This window comes from Dermacentor variabilis, chromosome 1 (genome assembly GCF_050947875.1).
Source record: "Dermacentor variabilis isolate Ectoservices chromosome 1, ASM5094787v1, whole genome shotgun sequence".
NCBI lineage: Eukaryota > Metazoa > Arthropoda > Arachnida > Ixodida > Ixodidae > Dermacentor > Dermacentor variabilis.
Window position 1 is genome coordinate 184286221 of NC_134568.1, and position 17596 is coordinate 184303816.

Genomic DNA, 17596 nt, shown 5'->3' on the forward strand with positions numbered 1-17596 from the left:
TAGTTTAGTTTCACTGTTGCCAGGTATTGCTAAAACCACTGAAATCTAGTTGCTTGCTTTCTTTTCCTTGTTTTTTTTTTTTTTTTTGCAATTCCCTCTCCTTTTTTGACCAGCAGTATGTATCTGGTACTTCTCTCAGATAAATCCTTTAGTTTGGTCGGTTACCATTGGTCGGGAGCTGTAATGTACATTTGAATTTCGTTAATGTTTGTTACAGAAGTAAGGTAATACAAAAGCACTTCATGTTGTGTTGTATTCTTCATTGCTTTCAATGTTGTCTGCCATTGAATACTGTGCAGGGACCTTCCACATGGGCGTTCCCAGTGGCGCTTCACTGTTTTTGCGGAGGATGAAGGGGGCAACGGTTTGGTGGGCTTTGCGGACGTTCTCGTCAACCTCAAGGACGTCAATGATAATGCCCCCTTCTTCCCATCAGCAATTTACACGGGTAATGTCACGGAAAATGGAACAGCTGGTAAGTATATGAAGCCTGCTGAAGTTAGCCGTTACTCAAGCATATATTATAATCTGGACCAAAGTAAACAAGTTTGCATTCTGAAATTTTGTTGTGTAAGACCTCTATCACGCAGCCTGCACATGCTTAAAGGACCCCTGAAACGGTTCGGACAAATTTTGTAGACGCGTAGGGTACAGCTAAAGTTAATAATTTGCACCACAATTTGTGTGAAACGTCTCATATTAAGAGAGCTACGGACGATTACAAGTTACCCTCCTACATAGTCATGCATTTTCTCCTCAACTCGTTTGCCGAGTGATCGGAGCTAAGCTCTGCCTTCAGTGGCTCTGGTTCATGATGGCATGATGAAACCTATAATTATTCTTTGTACCTTTGCCCCTTCATAATTAGTCTTTTATAACATGTCTTTTATAACCAGGACAAGTATCCAGTGCCTTTGCATCGTCCTTTTGTTGTTTTAAGTGTTTTTTACACACATCTGAGAGTAGGTGGAAAAGCCTCGCCCTCAAGCCTGTCATAGACGCACACCCTTTCTTTGTCTTGGGTTGCCATCTGTATGGATGTAACTTGTAATCATTTTTCAATAAGTATCCACTTTATTGCATTTACGTCTCCCCGTGGCCCTCTAAAAACAGCATGTTATTATACTTACAACATTATCAAGAAATGGTCAGAACTAGTTTTACAATATTTTCTTCTGACCATATTTCATCTCATGTGCACTCGAGAGTAATAACGCTTTTTTGCATCCAAATGTGAGAAAGAAGCCTTTGGACCAAAGGTTACTTATTAGTGTTGACACAAGTTCATAGGCATGTCTACATCAGCACGTTTATGGTTGCCTCCTTGTTTGGGTTTATAATTAGTTAATTGCATCATTTTCAGGTATGACTGTGATGACAATGACTGCTACGGACTATGATGATCCCAATGAGGGCAACAATGCACGGCTTGCTTATTCCATTGAGCAGAACCAGGTTAATGAAAATGGAGAGCTCATTTTTACCATCGATGAAGAAACTGGTGTCATTTCAACAGCAGTCTGTTGTCTAGATCGTGAGACAAACCCAGAGTACACCATCAAAGTGGTGGCTGTTGACGGTGGAGGGCTGAAAGGTATGCTTATGGTTTGATTTCTTCCCCTGTTAAACTTTGTTTTGAATATAGCATTATAACACAGAACCAACATTGACATGATGTAGTACCTTCACAACTGTTCTTTCGAAAAATAAAAACAAGAGCGCACATCAAAATGCACTAGACTCTAGTTAATTCGAATCTGGTAAAGTAGCTTTCTTTTTTTAATTTCATCCCTGCCAAAGGCCCCTGCCTGTGCCCATGCATTTCTATAGGCCCAAATTTTCCTTTAGGCTCAAATTTTGATCCTAAAATTGGACTATGCCAAATAATTAGAACTTGACCAGTCAACATGCACGTGCCTGACCCCTGTGGTGACTCCAATAGTGACCCTTTTTGTGAGAACATCTGTCTCAGCAGAGCTTAGAGGGCAGTGAATGCGTTGAACACATGTCAATAATAATCTCCTATCAAAAACGTTTACTTTTGGTCTGCCCTAGAAAGACTTTCCAGCAATAACAGTAGCTCAGAATGTCTGATTATGATATTTACCTGATTCTAACACGCATTTGTTTTTCGTTTTCAAAAGTATTGGGCCGAAAATTGTCTCTGCCGTGTAACTGTATACCGTATTTACTCTAATCTAGGCCGGCCCCGATTCTAAGCAGACTCCTGAAAGTCTGAAGCCGGAAGGTGTGTGTGGGGGGGGGGAGGCAACTTACCTTGAATGTAGACTAAACACAAAATGCGAGGACAGCATTCACAAAATGAAAACAGCTTTTATTGTAGAATGAGCTTGGCATGTTCTTATTCGTCACAATCACTGCTGTGGTCTGGCATATGCCATCCCTATTGCGGCGTACACAAAAAGCATCTCCCATTGCCCCCTCCAACTACAGATGTTTTTCTCATCGATGCCGAAGTACCGCCCGGCTTAAACGTTTGACGATGCCTCTGTGGCTAGCACAACTTTTCGTTTGAAAGCGGCACTGTTGTGGCATCGCCTGTTTGATGCCATTATGATAACATCACGCCACACTATAGTCCCTAGAATATTGGCTAGTCTGTCATCCACACGCCGTGTCCTTTGGAGTGGGCGAGACGCATTTTGAATGAAATAGCAGAGGGCACTGCGAGCAGTCCTACTGCTACGTTCTTCGCTGTCATCTGCTTCGCTGGCTGCATGCACCGCGACAGCTTGGCGCGGGTGGGTTTACAACCTCTTCTGCATCTCCGGTTTTTCAGTTTCCCAATACTGAAATGACAGCAAAGAATGAAAAGCTAGAACATTTGAAAAATGGGAATATGCAAATAATTGAATTTCGCCAATTGCATCATATCGGCAACGCACGCTCAGTGGCCTTATAATTGTTTTTTTCCCTATAACTTCTCATTCACGAACATCTTGCCACTTCATCGGATGTTGTGTGCTGTAATTTGGTTACACTGTTTTTTAAAGGTTCTTAATTCTTCTCTTTATAATTTTTGACTGTGTGCTTCATTACTTGCACGGGATTATCACAGAGTGGAACGTGCTTACACAATTTATTTAATGTCAAAACATATTCGGGTGCTCTCCTTGACCACGCGCGATATCAACTTTACATGTCGCATCATTTCCTTGCATCGCATCAGCGGCGCATACTTCGCAAATAATTGTTTTGTTTTTTTCCGCTGCTTAAAATGAATGACCCATACCAACTAGCTCGCAACCAATCCCTTCTAAGTCTTCTGTTATTATGGGTTTATATTTGTTCTCACTGTTTTTGCTCACCTTGAACTCTAAGTGCTTTCTTTTTGTCATGTATGGGTTTTGAATGAGCTTGCGTTTTATTTATTTTTTACCCTCTACTATGCCAAATTGCACACCTGTACCTCATATTGGTTATTAATACGGAAGCATTGTATGGCTTGAAAGCAGAAAGTCTGGCGTCGGTATTGGCACGACTCCGATGGTCCAAAAAGTCAAGTGAGCCAATCAAGGCAGTTGATGACGTCAATTAAGACAGTTAATTAGACAGAGCCGGTTAAGGCCGAGTGAATTAGGCAAATGTAATTAAGGCAGGTTTAATTAAGATATAGTTCAATAATACACTGCAACCCACAACCATTGGTGTTAATTAGGGCTAAATTCATTAAGGTATAGGTGATTCAGGCACTTGAACCCACAACCTTTGTTGGCAGTCGAACCCTCCACCTTTGGTGGGAGTCCGTCCCACCACCTTTAGTGTTAATTAAGTAGTTAAATTAAGACGGCTGAAAGAGCATAGGCATCGCACAGTATTCTCAATGCTTTCACATTCATCCACGTAGGAATAACTAAGTGCGCCTTGGATTTTATTGTTTCACTTTCACTATGCTTCAGTTAAAAACTACTGTGTTTCTTTAAAATCCTTGAATCTATGCTGACCCTAGAGTTTGGTAAATTATTATTTGAAAAAAAAAAAAAAACTATCTGCCAAGATTCTAATAAGTACCGTACAAAGCCAAAACTGGCTTCGTAGAGTTTGTATGCTTTATCTCAAACATAGCTGTACTGCAGCGAAGCTGATTTTATAAATTGGACTGTGAAGCTGACTTTAGGAAATGAGCTGCCATTGTGCAACACATACCGTATTTGCACGATTCTAATATGCACCTTTTTTAAAATAAAAAGTGCATTCAAATTTGCATCCGCCTTATAATCGTAACTAATTCTAGTCGAAATCAACACCGAAACGGATTATTACAAAAGAAAAATGCTAAATGCAAGGTCACTAGCCACACTGGCATCGAATGGATGTTTTTTTATGACTTGGTTAGTGACCACCATTAATCAGTTTGCTGTACACCTGTCACAGGCTAAAAAAAAAAAAATTATTACAAGGTATCTTTCAAGCATAAGGTGTTCCTTTTGGCAAAAAACAGGGTAACCGGGCACCATCACATGGATTAGGCATTCCAGAGACATGCGTCTGTGACAGTGGTAAGGAGGTGTCGTCGGACTACGATAGCGACTAGCCACTAAGATTCAGCTGTGTGCATGTCTGTGTGCCTTTGTGTGTTCCATAAAATCATTTCAACGCAATATGCATCGGCTCAAGTTTAATTAGATGTGCGCAGCAGAATCGTCACCAAGTTATTATTTGGTGGGGGGGGGGGGGAGGTCACTTTGGTACACAAGCATTGATTAATCAATGATGCATGGCGTGAACCTATTATATAAAGCACAATTACTAATATAAAACATCTGATGTGTTCTTGAAATTATGGTGCAGAGTGGGACATGTCGTTCATTCCTGATACTCAGCCTGTGAACATTTGGCACTGTGTGCCGAGCTTTCCTTCTACATTTATGCATTCTTTGAACACTTTATACCTATTACAGTTGATCTGTAGCATTTGTCTTTTATGCTGCCAGTCATCTACAAATGCACTTGATGCAGTGAGTCATCTGTGATGGGATAATTTGTTGACAGAGCTACATAGTGTCGTGTTTAATTACCACAAAAGCGTGTTCACAATGATTTTGGTGATTTGCTGACATGCATGCACGCACACACACAGAGGGAGAGAGAGAGAGAGAGAGAGAGAGAGAGAGATGTTGTACAGCATGGAAAGACAAACCCCTAGCTCTCCCCCAACAAGAATGCTTTGACGAGAATGCACGTTTTTGCGGTGCCAAAACAGCACTTTGCTTAACTTCTGGCAAAAGTTTTTCATTGCTAAGGCGTGCAGCCACTTCACATTCACTTCAAGGTTGATAGCAAGTATGCTTTCATCCCTATGCTATTTTCATGTAAAAAATTTCATTTGCGAATAGATGCATTTATATAATGTATGTCGATGGCCTAGCTGGTACATGACTTGGAAAGATGAACATCGCTAAAAACGGGGCCAAAGAAAAACAAGACAGTGCACTATTGGGCATCTTCTTGCTTGGAGACCAGATTTGTTACAGCCCAGGTAACAGTGGAGATAACCGTTGTTTTCCAGCCAGATCTTCTAGTGAGTGACACGGCCACGGCTACGTATGGTAGAGGGCGGCCACTATTTTGCAATTCGCCTATCACTCAATCGCACTTTAGGCCTTGTGGGCATGCTATATTATTCCAGATTTAAAAATACAGGAATGAAGCCTTGTGCCAACTTCGATAGTATCATATGATTCAAGTTTCACTCACTTTCACTGGCCTGCTGTCCGACTTGTTTGAATAGATGTTTAGAAGTAACTTGCGATCATGGTATTGTAGTCATCACGTGGTGCATATTGTTATGTGATTACACTCTGGAATTGATGAGGCAGACAGTCGAAAGCAGGGCTGGTTCCTGTTTAGAAGCCTTTGTGAAAATTACGGCATCCGTTGTTCGCAGTAAAATGAGGGCCAGTAGCTCCGAGAGATTATAAAGTGTCATGTCTCCTGACACCCATCTATTCTGAAAATTGCAGAGACATTTAGTTACGATGGGCTCTCCGCAGCAAGCAGCACGTGTTACGACGGGGTAGGTGAGCCTCAGCTAGGTGACTGGCCACGGCCGTCTGGTGTTGAGCAATCGGGCAGTGATGAGACGCACTGTCTATGTCCATAATTATCCACAAACTTGGTTCTTGTCTTCTTTTATGCACCCCCTTCTCCCCCTTCCTCATATCCATCATTTCATTCCCCTTCTTAAAATTCTTTTTCGTTAGTCACTGTCACACTCTTCAACATTCACCAGGCTGTTAAACAGCGTGGTGGCCCCTAACATTCCTGTATTTCTGTTTCTGCGAGGACTTCGAGGCTGTTCACCTACCTGCCCTCCCACTTGTTTGTTGTGGTGGTTTCTTAGCTTGCCTGGCCCAGCACCCCTGTCAATAATATATTTTGCCGTGCATAAATCGGGTGTTCTGTAGGCCTTTCTATCTTGTCCCTTTTCTTTTTTTGCCATTTTCATCGTTAACAGTGAGTACAAATTAGCCTAACATCAAGCTCTTCTCAGAGTTTATTAACATAGTGAAAGTCAGAGACAAAGGGAAAAAAAGGGGAGGGGGGGCAAGTGCTTATTATGCACTTCCTAGACAAGCAAGTCGCAATTTTTGGAATGCTATTCTTCCGCTCGTTTGGGTCGACGATTCAGTCAAGTACCAGAAATAAATCAAAAGGGGAAAATGGGCGAGTTGGTGTGGAAGTATGGCTAAATTCAGAGCGCAAACTACTGTGTGTGTGGCCTGTGTCCTAGTAGTTCGCGCTATGAATTTAGCCATACCAGAAATAAGCTCTTACACAAAGGTCCGGTGGGGAGCAACAATGCCCCCAAGTTTTATGCACGCGCTTTTTTGTGCTGATCACCCTCAGTAGTCATAATTAACATGATCTGGAATAAGGTAGAGGCATACCATGAGTGAGGCTGCAATGATCTGTGCATGGGAGAGATCAGCCCCCCTTCCCCAGCCCTCTTAGTACCGCCACTAGCCTTCACCTTGCTTTCACATTCAAGCTTTCTTTTTCATCCATGCCGCTATTTTGGAGCGCATCTCCTGAAACTTTCTTTTCTTTGAGAAAGGGGGAAAGGAGGGCGGGGTCGACCCCCCCTTCGGCTACACCAATGGCATAGACCGAAGAGAACATGGTACAGTTTAGCTCTTAGAGCTTTGATGCATTTACTGAGTGGGTATAACATTCATTGCAGGTACTGGGACTGCTACTATCAAGATCAAGGATATTAATGACATGCCTCCAGAATTTACCAAAAAGGACTGGTTTGTTGATGTTGAAGAGACTGAAGCAGACAATATTCCTGAGAATCCAATCTTGGTCGTATCGGTCAACGATGGAGATCTACTAGAAACTAACCGGTTTAGCTACAAAGTTATTGACAACACATTTGGCTCTGATAAATTCACCATGGTCACCAATTCTGATGGAACTGGTTCGCTGAAGATAGCCAAGGTGTGTATACAACCTCTTCTTAGCTCAGTTTCATTCCATTTAGTATAATTCAGAACTTTGTGTACTCTTGCATGAACTCACACCCTTATTTTAAAATTGTTTTCTTGGTTCATTTACTGCATTTTTTAGGGTTTTAAATGTCTTTAAAAGGGCACTCAGTTTAGTGTAGTGTTAGATACATGTATATTTTAGCTGTTATAATTTAATTTTTTCTTGCTGCTCAACCTACACATTATGTGCGTTCTTGTTGCTGTTCGCATGTAACTGTAATAAGATATAGATCTTTTTTAGTGACACTTCACGTGAACCATTTTAGTAACACTATGGCTTGGCGGTTTTTTTATTCCAGCCTCTTGACTATGAGGATTTGCAGCAACGATTTGGCTTCAATATCACTATTCAAGTTAGCGATAATGGTGGTGAATCTACTGATCCCTACCATGCAGATTATGCTAAAGTAAAAGTCAGGGTGAAGGACATAAATGACAACAAACCCGAGTTTGAACGGCCTAACATTGAAGTGTCAGTTCCGGAGAATTCCACTGTTGGCTCGAGTTTGGCAACATTCAAAGCCACGGATGCTGACCAAGGTGGAAAATCACGTGTCAGGTAACTTCACCTCTTATCCTCAAGCTTGAAATGTATTGTAGTGCTGCCACTTATGGGGTACATTAAGTCAGAGCAGTTTCATGGTACCTTCCAATTTGTATTGTAAAATTGACAATCGTTGATTTGGAAGCGAGGCTTCATTTTCACCTTCATGGAACTGCAATAAATCATTCCAGACAAAAAATGCAATGCCCCCTTCCCCTCCTGTATGCGTGCAATTAAAGGAAATTTCGCTAGAATAGCAGCTTGGGCTCGTTGGTTGTCCATCCTGCTAGTAACAGCGCAATTACTAGACAGCGCTTGTGTGTAGTCGCAGCGCTTGTCGTGTCTTCTTGTCTCGTCTCTTGTCTACATTTTGCGCTGTTACTAGTAGCATAAAGGAAATTGCAGTAGTAGACAAAAAAAAATTAGTAGACAGCTATACGAAGTAAGAATAGTAGTTCTGTCAGCCGTGTAAACTTGTAAACATTCGCTTACTAACTAGATTAACAATCATGGTGTCGCTCACACCAGTAAACATGTACATATCTCACTTGAAGACTGCGGAAACTCGCTGTCAAAATGCTGAAGTGAGGAAGTGCAGCAGCAGCAACGATCGAATTTACGTTCGTGCTGTCTGTTGCTTCAACTCAAAATACACAGCGGAAAACACAGCTCACACGACGCTATCAGCTCTCTGCAGACTCTGTCCCCATCACAGATCACTTTCAAGATAAGTCCTGCATGGCTGCACCGTATGCAGAAGCCACTAGAGTAGAACCCCTCTCCTCCCTCCAGTGCCTTGCGCGCTACAGAAGACTGTGCACTTCTGTTCTGCTTTCCTCATTTGCACACACCAGATTGAGCCGCCATCGTAGGCTCACCCTCACACGCTTTCACTTGCACACGCAACATATGGTGTGCAGTGACATTGTTGTCACCCTTGGACTTTATACGGAACATCAGGGTGACGGCGACAGCAGAAATGTGCCTGGAGTGTCCATATAATTGCTATCGCAATAAAAGCGGATGGAATGAAAAACAAGGCAGTCAGATTAAAAAATAGTTCCAGCATTGTGCTGTTCCACTGTACAAGATGATTGCGAAGTACAGACCCAGTCTTCTACTCATGCATTGTGCAGAAAATGCTGAGAACCTGTTTTTGCTTAAGTAAAGCTGCAGCAAGCATATTTTTGCAGGCATTCTGTTTTAATGATTTGACATTTATAGAATTGAGAGAAATTGCTCTGTGGTCTTGGTTTGCCATTTTTAATAAAATGTAACCATAATATTTGTGCCAGTGAAGATAGACTGTCCTGGCCTCAATGTCTTGCCACACATTATGTGGCCAGATTCTTCAGATTATCTCGTTTTCAGCCACGTACAGCAAATGTGGCTGCTTGTGTCAGAACTTCTCCTGCATCATTGAGGTGATTTTTAAGTTCTTGCGTAGACATAGCTTGTCTTTGTTCAGCTTTAGTTACGTGCACATATATAGTTCTCAATGCTTCCTCCCCAACCCCTCGTCCATTCTATTTCTGAGCCACTCGCTACATTACTTCTTTTCTCTCCTTCAGCTACATGATTGACCGATCTTCTGACAAGAAGCGACAATTCAAGATAAATCCCAATGGTGTTGTTGAAATTCAACGTACACTCGACCGAGAAGACATTCCGAGACATCAAGTGAAGATTCTGGCTATCGATGATGGTCAGTATGAGTAGCATCATCTGCTTGTGGCAGAGTGCAGTAGAATCTCTGGAAAAGCATAATCAATTTAGATCATATGACAGGCATTATCTTAATATATTACAGCTACACATAATTTTTAATAATTAGAAAATAGATTTTGCTTATGGATTGGCCTTTGTCTTTTCTTGCATTCCCTTTTACTGTGTCGTAAGTGTGCCCCTACATTTTTTTTTTCTTTGTTTCACATGCCTTTGCAGGAGTGCCATCACGAACTGCAACTGCAACATTGACTGTAGTTGTTAGTGACATCAACGACAACCCACCCAGATTCCAGTACGACTACAGGCCAGTCATTCCAGAGCACACACCTCCACAGAAAGTGCAAGAAATTTTGGCCACAGATGATGATGATCGTTCCAAAAACAACGGCCCTCCATTTACTTTCCGCATGGATCCCAATGCCCCAGAGCTTATTCAGCAGTTTTTCCGAGTGGAACACGACCCCAGTATGTTGCTTACAGTATTCACAAAGTATATTTTCTTTGTGGGCATCAGCTGCATCTTCAGCCTTTGTTTTTGAAGGTGTTGTAAAGTGATTTCATTCTTTTTCTTTCTTTTTTTTCTGATTTACCCAGTTACTTTAAATGGATGGTATCAAAATGTTTGCTGTAGTGATTAGAGGAAGAGCATAGAATTAGAGGAAGAGCATAGTTCTTTTTGCTAGGAGGGGCTTGTGCATTTTTGGCAGGATTTTTTAAACATTGCTGTCATGAACATCTGTGCAACTGTTTCATTCACTTGTATCAACTGTGACTCAACTGTTATTCTCATAGCTGGTGCAAATGGAGATGGCATGGCTGTGGTGCGCTCTCGGGAAACATTTGACCGAGAGACACAGAAGGAGTACCTGGTTCCCATTCTTATCAAAGACAATGGAAATCCATCGCTCACGGGGACTTCTACTCTCACAGTCATTATTGGGGACGTTAACGACAACCGCATGCATCCCGGCAGCAAGAGCATCTTTGTGTACAATTTCAAAGGTGAGTTTTGCTTGAGAGTAGGTGCTTTCTGCAAGTAACGCCCAGTCATTGTGTTGAAATGTGGTGTTTTAAAAGGATGTGAATTTTCCTTTGCATGAAGCGTAGACACTAAGTGGAACCTTCAGCACAGTTTCCCACATTAACATGCTGCGGTGTGCCAGCCATAGTGTAACTATGGGTTCAAAATCATGTATAGGTGGTGAAGCCATGGGTGTACCAATAAAGCTTTACTTTAATTTTGTTCACCCTGGTCTATGAGAAAATCTGCATATTCTTGTAATCAAAATTGTTTATTATGTGCTAATTGTCATCTTTATAACAGGGGAGTCTCCACCAACAAAAATTGGGCGCATTCATGTTGAGGACCTGGATGATTGGGACTTGCCTGATAAGACATTCTTCTGGGAGAATAATAATGCCCATCCCAACTTTGACATGGACGGCCACACAGGCATGATCACTATGCTGAACTCAACAGGAGCGGGCACCTACCATTTACGTTTCTTAGTGTATGACCGTATGCATACAATGGATGCCCACGCCAACGTGACAGTAACTGTCAAAGAAATCCCTGAGGAGGCTATCTACAATTCTGGCTCCATACGTGTCACTGGTGAGTCTGTTGTGTGGAACCAAATGTGGAAGCTCTAGTTTTGAACAAAAACCAAGTTTTCAACCATCTTGTTGCTAATTTATTTTTAGGTATTACTGATGAAGACTTCATAAGGGTTTGGGACTGGAAAAAGCAGCGACAAGTGAAGAGCAAATATGAAATCTTTCGTGACCTGATTGCTGAGCGCATCAAGACAAAGCCCTATAATGTAGACATCTTCAGTGTCATCCTCAAGCAGTCACGCCCACCTATAACTGATATTCGCTTCTCTGCTCATGGCTCCCCATATTACAAGGCCAGCTTATTGAATGGGGTGGTTGCAGTGAATCGGAGAGAGGTAAGTTGAATCCTTCATAGAGTTTTGCTTTGTTTGTCATTAAGAGATGCTGACAGGCCATAAATAAGGCACTTTAAAGCAGCATTGATGAGCTCTCTAATTTGTTAAGAAGACATTCTTCAGTCTAGTAAAGTGACACTGGCTAGCAGGTGACAGTTAACACACTTGCTCGGTCAAGCCTTTTATTGGGCAGAATTACACCTTTGGAAGTAAAGAATGTTACTGTGGCAATAAGGGCCAATAGGTTGTAGTTTTAAATGCCATGAGTCATGTCTGTCTGCTGTGTAAATGCATCTTCATACATTCTTGCCGATCCACGTGTTATCACGAAAGTTCCAGGAGACACTAGGTAGATGCTTTGTGAAAAATTTAATAACTTGATTGACAGTGTGACACAACGGTCATGTTTTAGAACAAGGTGATAACCTTCCCCTTATAAAATTAAATACAAACATGACGTGCATGACAATGTTACGCCTTTTGCTGCCTTCAGTAAATTGGAGATCACACTTATTGCTTTGCAGATTGAAGAGAAAGTGGGCATCAACATCACCATGGTGGGCATTGACGAGTGCCTGCTGGAAAACCACAACTGCGAGGGTAGCTGCACTAATGTGCTTATGATTGATCGCAATCCTGTAATGGTGAATGCTAACCGGACATCTTTTGTGGGAGTGAATACTTGGGTGAAGGCCAAGTGTTCGTGCGGTGCTCGAGACTTTTCTGAGATTGAGTCCTGCCGCAAGAGACCTCCTCCATGTTACAACAATGGTCGTTGTGTTGACACGTATACAGGAATCAGGTGTGTGCTTTGCTGGTTTCTCTTTCTTGGAGTTGGGTGGTTGAGAGGGAAGTCAAATACATTGTGCGCTATTTAATAAGTTCAATGAATGTCTGCATTCTGTAGCTGAATTCTTACTTCTTCAGGAGGACATGTTGATGGGCTTAAGACCCAAAAACTTTTGTGAATTTCCTCAACTCATTATATTTTTATGCAGTGATATACCAGCCAACACAGCCACAACTAAAACTGCAAGTGCATGACACAAGCATGAAAGACAGATACACACATCACAGACCTATTTCTGTGTGTCTTTCATCATGGTTCTTTCGTCTTGCTACCTTATCTCCTTAAAGAATTTCTTTTGTGAGAATAGGAAAACTTCCTTGAGGTGGTATTAAGCACTTCACTGACCCTTTGAGTGCAGGGATTTTGCAGAAGTGACTCAACCCCCAGTGTCAGGTTTTTTTCTTGGATATTGTAAAACGAACAAAACAGTGTATTTTTCGTTATTCGTAAAGGAAAAAAAATTGCACGGATAATTGCAAATGGCACTCTGAATATAGTCCTTGCATTCTCATCTTCGTCTTATATCGCCTACGTAGTTTCGTTTTGATGCACATGCTTACGTGATAGCGCGGCCGTGCCAGGGTAAAAAAAAAGAAAAGGAAAAACTAAAGTACAGGAGGCACCTTCCCATCTGCGGGTATGTGCTCAGCACGGCACAACCATGTGTATGGAGGGGCACGTTCCACAGCACGCTAAAAACCTAGATTGAACAAACCCAGAGAGATGAAAAAATATGCATCTAGAATTATAGAACAGATTGCAGAACTATATCTGAGTTTGGCAACTTCGTGTTATGCGCACCTCTGACTACAAAGATTGGAAAATGTACCAGTATGTCAGTGGCACTGAAAGGGTTCACAATATGCAGGCTTTATTCTTGCGCTACGTTATCTATCTTCGCTTCTTTTTTTCTCTCTCTTAGTAACTTCATTGGGGATTTGTTCAGCTGAAGGGATGAGTGAACAACATTCACTCTGGAATGCTAGGTGAGCGTGGTAATGTGGTCAAGTGTGCGCTGGGAGCTCCTTCCTGCTCCATTTAAGCCAAATGGGAAAGCAGGGCGCACACTGCTCTGCTTGCTCCGGTTCGGTCTCGGCTCCCCATGCATCTTTCATTGTCATTTTTACACAGTGATGTGATAGCTGCCCCCAGCTTCTCCAAAAGGCAAATCCTGCGACATTTTTATTAATGTGCTCCAAAGCTGCTCCAAAAAGTGTTTTCTGCTAGTAGTTTCCGGTGTGTAAGACGCAGTTGTTTTCAAAAATTTTCGAAGCTGTGTTTTATGCGACAGTGCGACTTATATATGGAATTAACTGAAGGTGGCTGGTGCTACACGGGAGCACGCATGCTTGCCGACGCGCGCTCATGCATGCGCAGACAGTGTGAAATAGGTTGTACGCATAGCACGATTTTGCCCTTCCTCCATTATTTTGCCGACGGTGTGAGATCGTGCAAGCATCTTGCTTTCCAAACGTTTGTTTTGGTTCTCGCATCCCTGAGTAGGTGACGTTCAATTAGTGCTCCTGCCTTGCCGTGCTGAAAAACGCTGGCAAAAATATGGCACCGGCCCACTGCGAGAGATAATTATCAGTGCATGCGAACGTTCGGAGAGCCAGATTCTCACCCATTATTGCCCTTAGCTCACCTTTTGGCCACCCAAGACATGAGCTTGGGTGGCCAAAATCTCTGGTACATCAGCAGTGCATTGTACCTAAGCGTGTCAGTATTGGGTAAGTATGGCATTCTGTGATGAGGATATGTACATGCGACCCGAAATGTGTGAAACGTATGCATCTTCTACAAAGGTGTGACTTATATATGAACTTTTCTGCAAAAGTGGCTGTTTCTTTTTGGGGGTGCGACTTGCACACCGGACAATATGGTACTTAAAAAATAATCTCTCGAGTTCAAGGCACTTTACTATCACAAGCAACGTCGTCCATCATGCACATTCGATACGCACGTGCATGGAGGAAGGAAAAGGTGGGCACAAGTGTAGGGCTACTACGTGTTTGAAATGCGGCAGCTTATTGCTAAAGGTAAAAGATGAATGCATGCAGTTTCTTCACGCTTTATGTAAAAGCGTTACACTGCTGCAGTGAAGCCTTTACATGATGTAACATAGCCATAGTTGTTTCAAATAGGTATGTTATGGTTGAAAATTGAGTTAAACACAACTGGTTGTGCATACTGCTAAGCTTGTTTCACTTCATTGCATTGCTGGCATTTTGCTGTTTGCAGCTGGCATAGCTTAGTGAGCATTGCATACTCCTAATGCTCTTGCATGGGAGAGTTCCTCAAATTTTTGTCTACATGTGTGCTACAGTTCCTGCCACTCTTGCAAACTCCCAGTTTGCAGGAGACTGTAAACTGGGAAGCTAAAGTAGAGATCGAAAAGGTGTGTGTTCATAAGATCACCGTGATACCGTCCTGGTCATTCTTTCATCATTCCTGCTTCATCGTCTGATCGTCATCATCCCATTGCATATAGTCATCATGTATGAGATCCACATGTGTAGGTGCTAGAATTTGATGAGCTAAGCACTTCCCAGTAAAAATGTGTCCAACTCGGTTGTGTGCTTTACAGGACTTGCAAATTGTTTGTGATGAATAGCATTCTTTTTCAAACGCCAAAATAAGAGCTTTGCTTAAACCGATTCCCAACATGTGGAATGTGCAATTTTTTTTACATTAAGAAAGGCTTCCTTCTATATGGTGTCTTGCTTCTCTGAAAAGCGATTTTTCCGCGTTGATGTAGGCCTTAGATGCTCCAAAAGCCCATTTTTATGCTCCGAAACGCTGCTCTAAGACTGCCTCAGCCAATCGTACAACTGTTTTACGGCATGTGACATTACGGTAGCTAGCGATGCATCGAATCTTCGCCTTTGGCTGGGGTTTATCTGAACAAACAGTTCATGGGAGGGACAGACTTTGTCCGAAATGTTCGAATTCGCAAGCGTTCCTCTCTGTTCAAAAACATGGGACTTTGCCAAGACCAATAGTTTAATTATCCTTCAATTATCGGGATTTCACTGTAATTCAAGCATTATAATGTATTATTGGTCATTTACCGCTTTAGTTTTAGCTGAGTGCAGTGTGCATTGCACGCAAGCATTCAAGTGATACGTCCAGTGTAATTTTGTCACTTCTTTAGGTAACATATGCTTATTTTTTCCATGCACATTGTGTTCATTCTTGACCTGTTCTTCTTATAGCTGAGCCTAGTTAAAAGGATTTAATCCGAAACAATACTAATTTTGTTCCACCTACTGTATTTGCTTTTTCTGATGGGTGGTGTTTGATGCAGCTGTCGTTGCCAGTCCGGATTTCATGGACCACAATGTCAGCAAACAACACGGCATTTCAATGGCAAGGGCTGGGCTTGGTTCCCTGCCTTGCAGCAGTGTGAAGACTCCCATCTGAGCCTAGAGTTTATGACAGAGCGCCCCACTGGACTTCTACTGTACAATGGCCCTATCTCCCGGCCTGACCCTGGAGAAATTGTCATTCAAGACTTCATCTCACTAGAGCTCAATGCAGGAAGGCCTAGGCTGCTTTTAGACTTTGGTTCTGGCACAGCAGAACTCTTTGTTGATGTTGAGGAACACCTCAACAATGGCAATTGGCACCGACTGGATGTGTTTTGGGACCGACAGGTGAGTAATAGTAATTTTACTCCAATGTAATTATATTTCTCTGGCTGCTACCTTTTCTTAACTGGAGGGGGCAGGGCAAGGGTATATGCAGACTTGTGCTATCTGTGTGCTCTTCTCAGTGCCGTTGCTGTAACCGAACTCGGAGATGCAACAGTTTTAACTGTGTTATTCCAACACTAAGTATGAACTCAACTAATGAGTGGGCAGAATGAAGTTGCCCATGAACAGGTGACAGGTCATCACAGCTCATCATCAGGACAAGATGGACATGTCACCATCTCCTGCAGGAAAGAATGCAAAATTGCAGAAAGCTAAATTTTATGTTTTAAGTGAAAACTTCCAGCAGTAATGTGTTGCATGGCAAGCTCATTTTAGTGATGTATCTTCTTCATTAGTATTGTTCTTTTTTAAACCTGCAGTAATATGTAACAGCCAAACTTATTTTTTTATGAAGGTAAAGAGTTCCTTGGATGAAAGTCGGTGAGAAATAGCATTGTACGTGCTACTTGCACTCTGAAAGCTTTTCTAATTCTTGTAGTATGTAGCTTTTGCCCTTATTTGTTTGTACATTGACTTTCTTGAGTGAATGTTTGTTGCATTACTTTTCTTATAGTGGGCATAGAAAATTTGACGTACAGGTGATGCCAGTGTTGGAACCACTGGCATCACGAACCACTGGCATTACCTGTGTGATGAAAAAAGAATGTATTACTTTTGTAACGCTTTTGGTGTATGTGCCAGTATTCATTCATCCATGCTTCAGATAGTACTATAATAATAAATTAATAATTTACCTTTGGAAACCGATGAACCACCTATGGAAATAATGTATCTGTTTATGCTGGTATACTTGCATTGTGCATTGCTTGGCTATTCTGTTAGCTAAGAATTTTGAACTGTTGAACTTGTTGTCTTGTGTTTTTTAAGGTTGTTGGTGTGTAAAGTTTTGTCTGTGCACTTTTTTTTTTTTACAGTCTGTGCGGCTGATGGTCGACAACTGCATGTCAGCACGAACTCATGAGGGAAATCAAACCATTGATCGATCCCGTTGTGAGAACAGCACTCAGGTACCTGAGTTCAATGAGTTTCTTAACGTAAATACTCCGCTTCAGTTGGGTGGAACTCATGTTGGTGGCAAGGACCTTGGTGCATATGCTTGGCGCCATCGGCATACGACGGAGGGATTTCAAGGCTGTGTAAAAAATGTTGTTCACAACAGTGAGGTAAGTGAAACTTGATCACCAGCCTTTCTAACTGCATAATTTATAATGGGAGTAACACCGTGTGTAAAAAAGTCTGACTGTTTGGCTAGAAGATTTCGTAGAAATTAATCATCTCTTGGCAACATTCTC

At 42.0% G+C, this 17596-nt stretch overlaps 1 protein-coding gene across 10 annotated transcripts in view; it reads left to right on the top strand.

The window, feature by feature from the left end:
- Positions 1 to 17596, top strand: part of CadN (neural cadherin) — a 340879-nt gene that overhangs the window by 295069 nt on the left and 28214 nt on the right. For all 10 annotated transcript variants that reach the window (XR_012829742.1, XM_075700558.1, XM_075700567.1 and 7 more), the window contains 12 exons: positions 300 to 475; positions 1364 to 1594; positions 7205 to 7464; positions 7814 to 8073; positions 9630 to 9763; positions 10003 to 10251; positions 10579 to 10788; positions 11111 to 11401; positions 11491 to 11738; positions 12263 to 12540; positions 15896 to 16244; positions 17219 to 17467. Coding sequence is in view for 9 of the 10 variants with exons in the window: in XM_075700558.1 (XP_075556673.1) it covers positions 300 to 475; positions 1364 to 1594; positions 7205 to 7464; positions 7814 to 8073; positions 9630 to 9763; positions 10003 to 10251; positions 10579 to 10788; positions 11111 to 11401; positions 11491 to 11738; positions 12263 to 12540; positions 15896 to 16244; positions 17219 to 17467 (2935 nt within the window). In the remaining variant the exon portion in view is untranslated. The remainder of the gene's footprint in view (positions 1 to 299; positions 476 to 1363; positions 1595 to 7204; positions 7465 to 7813; positions 8074 to 9629; positions 9764 to 10002; positions 10252 to 10578; positions 10789 to 11110; positions 11402 to 11490; positions 11739 to 12262; positions 12541 to 15895; positions 16245 to 17218; positions 17468 to 17596) is intronic.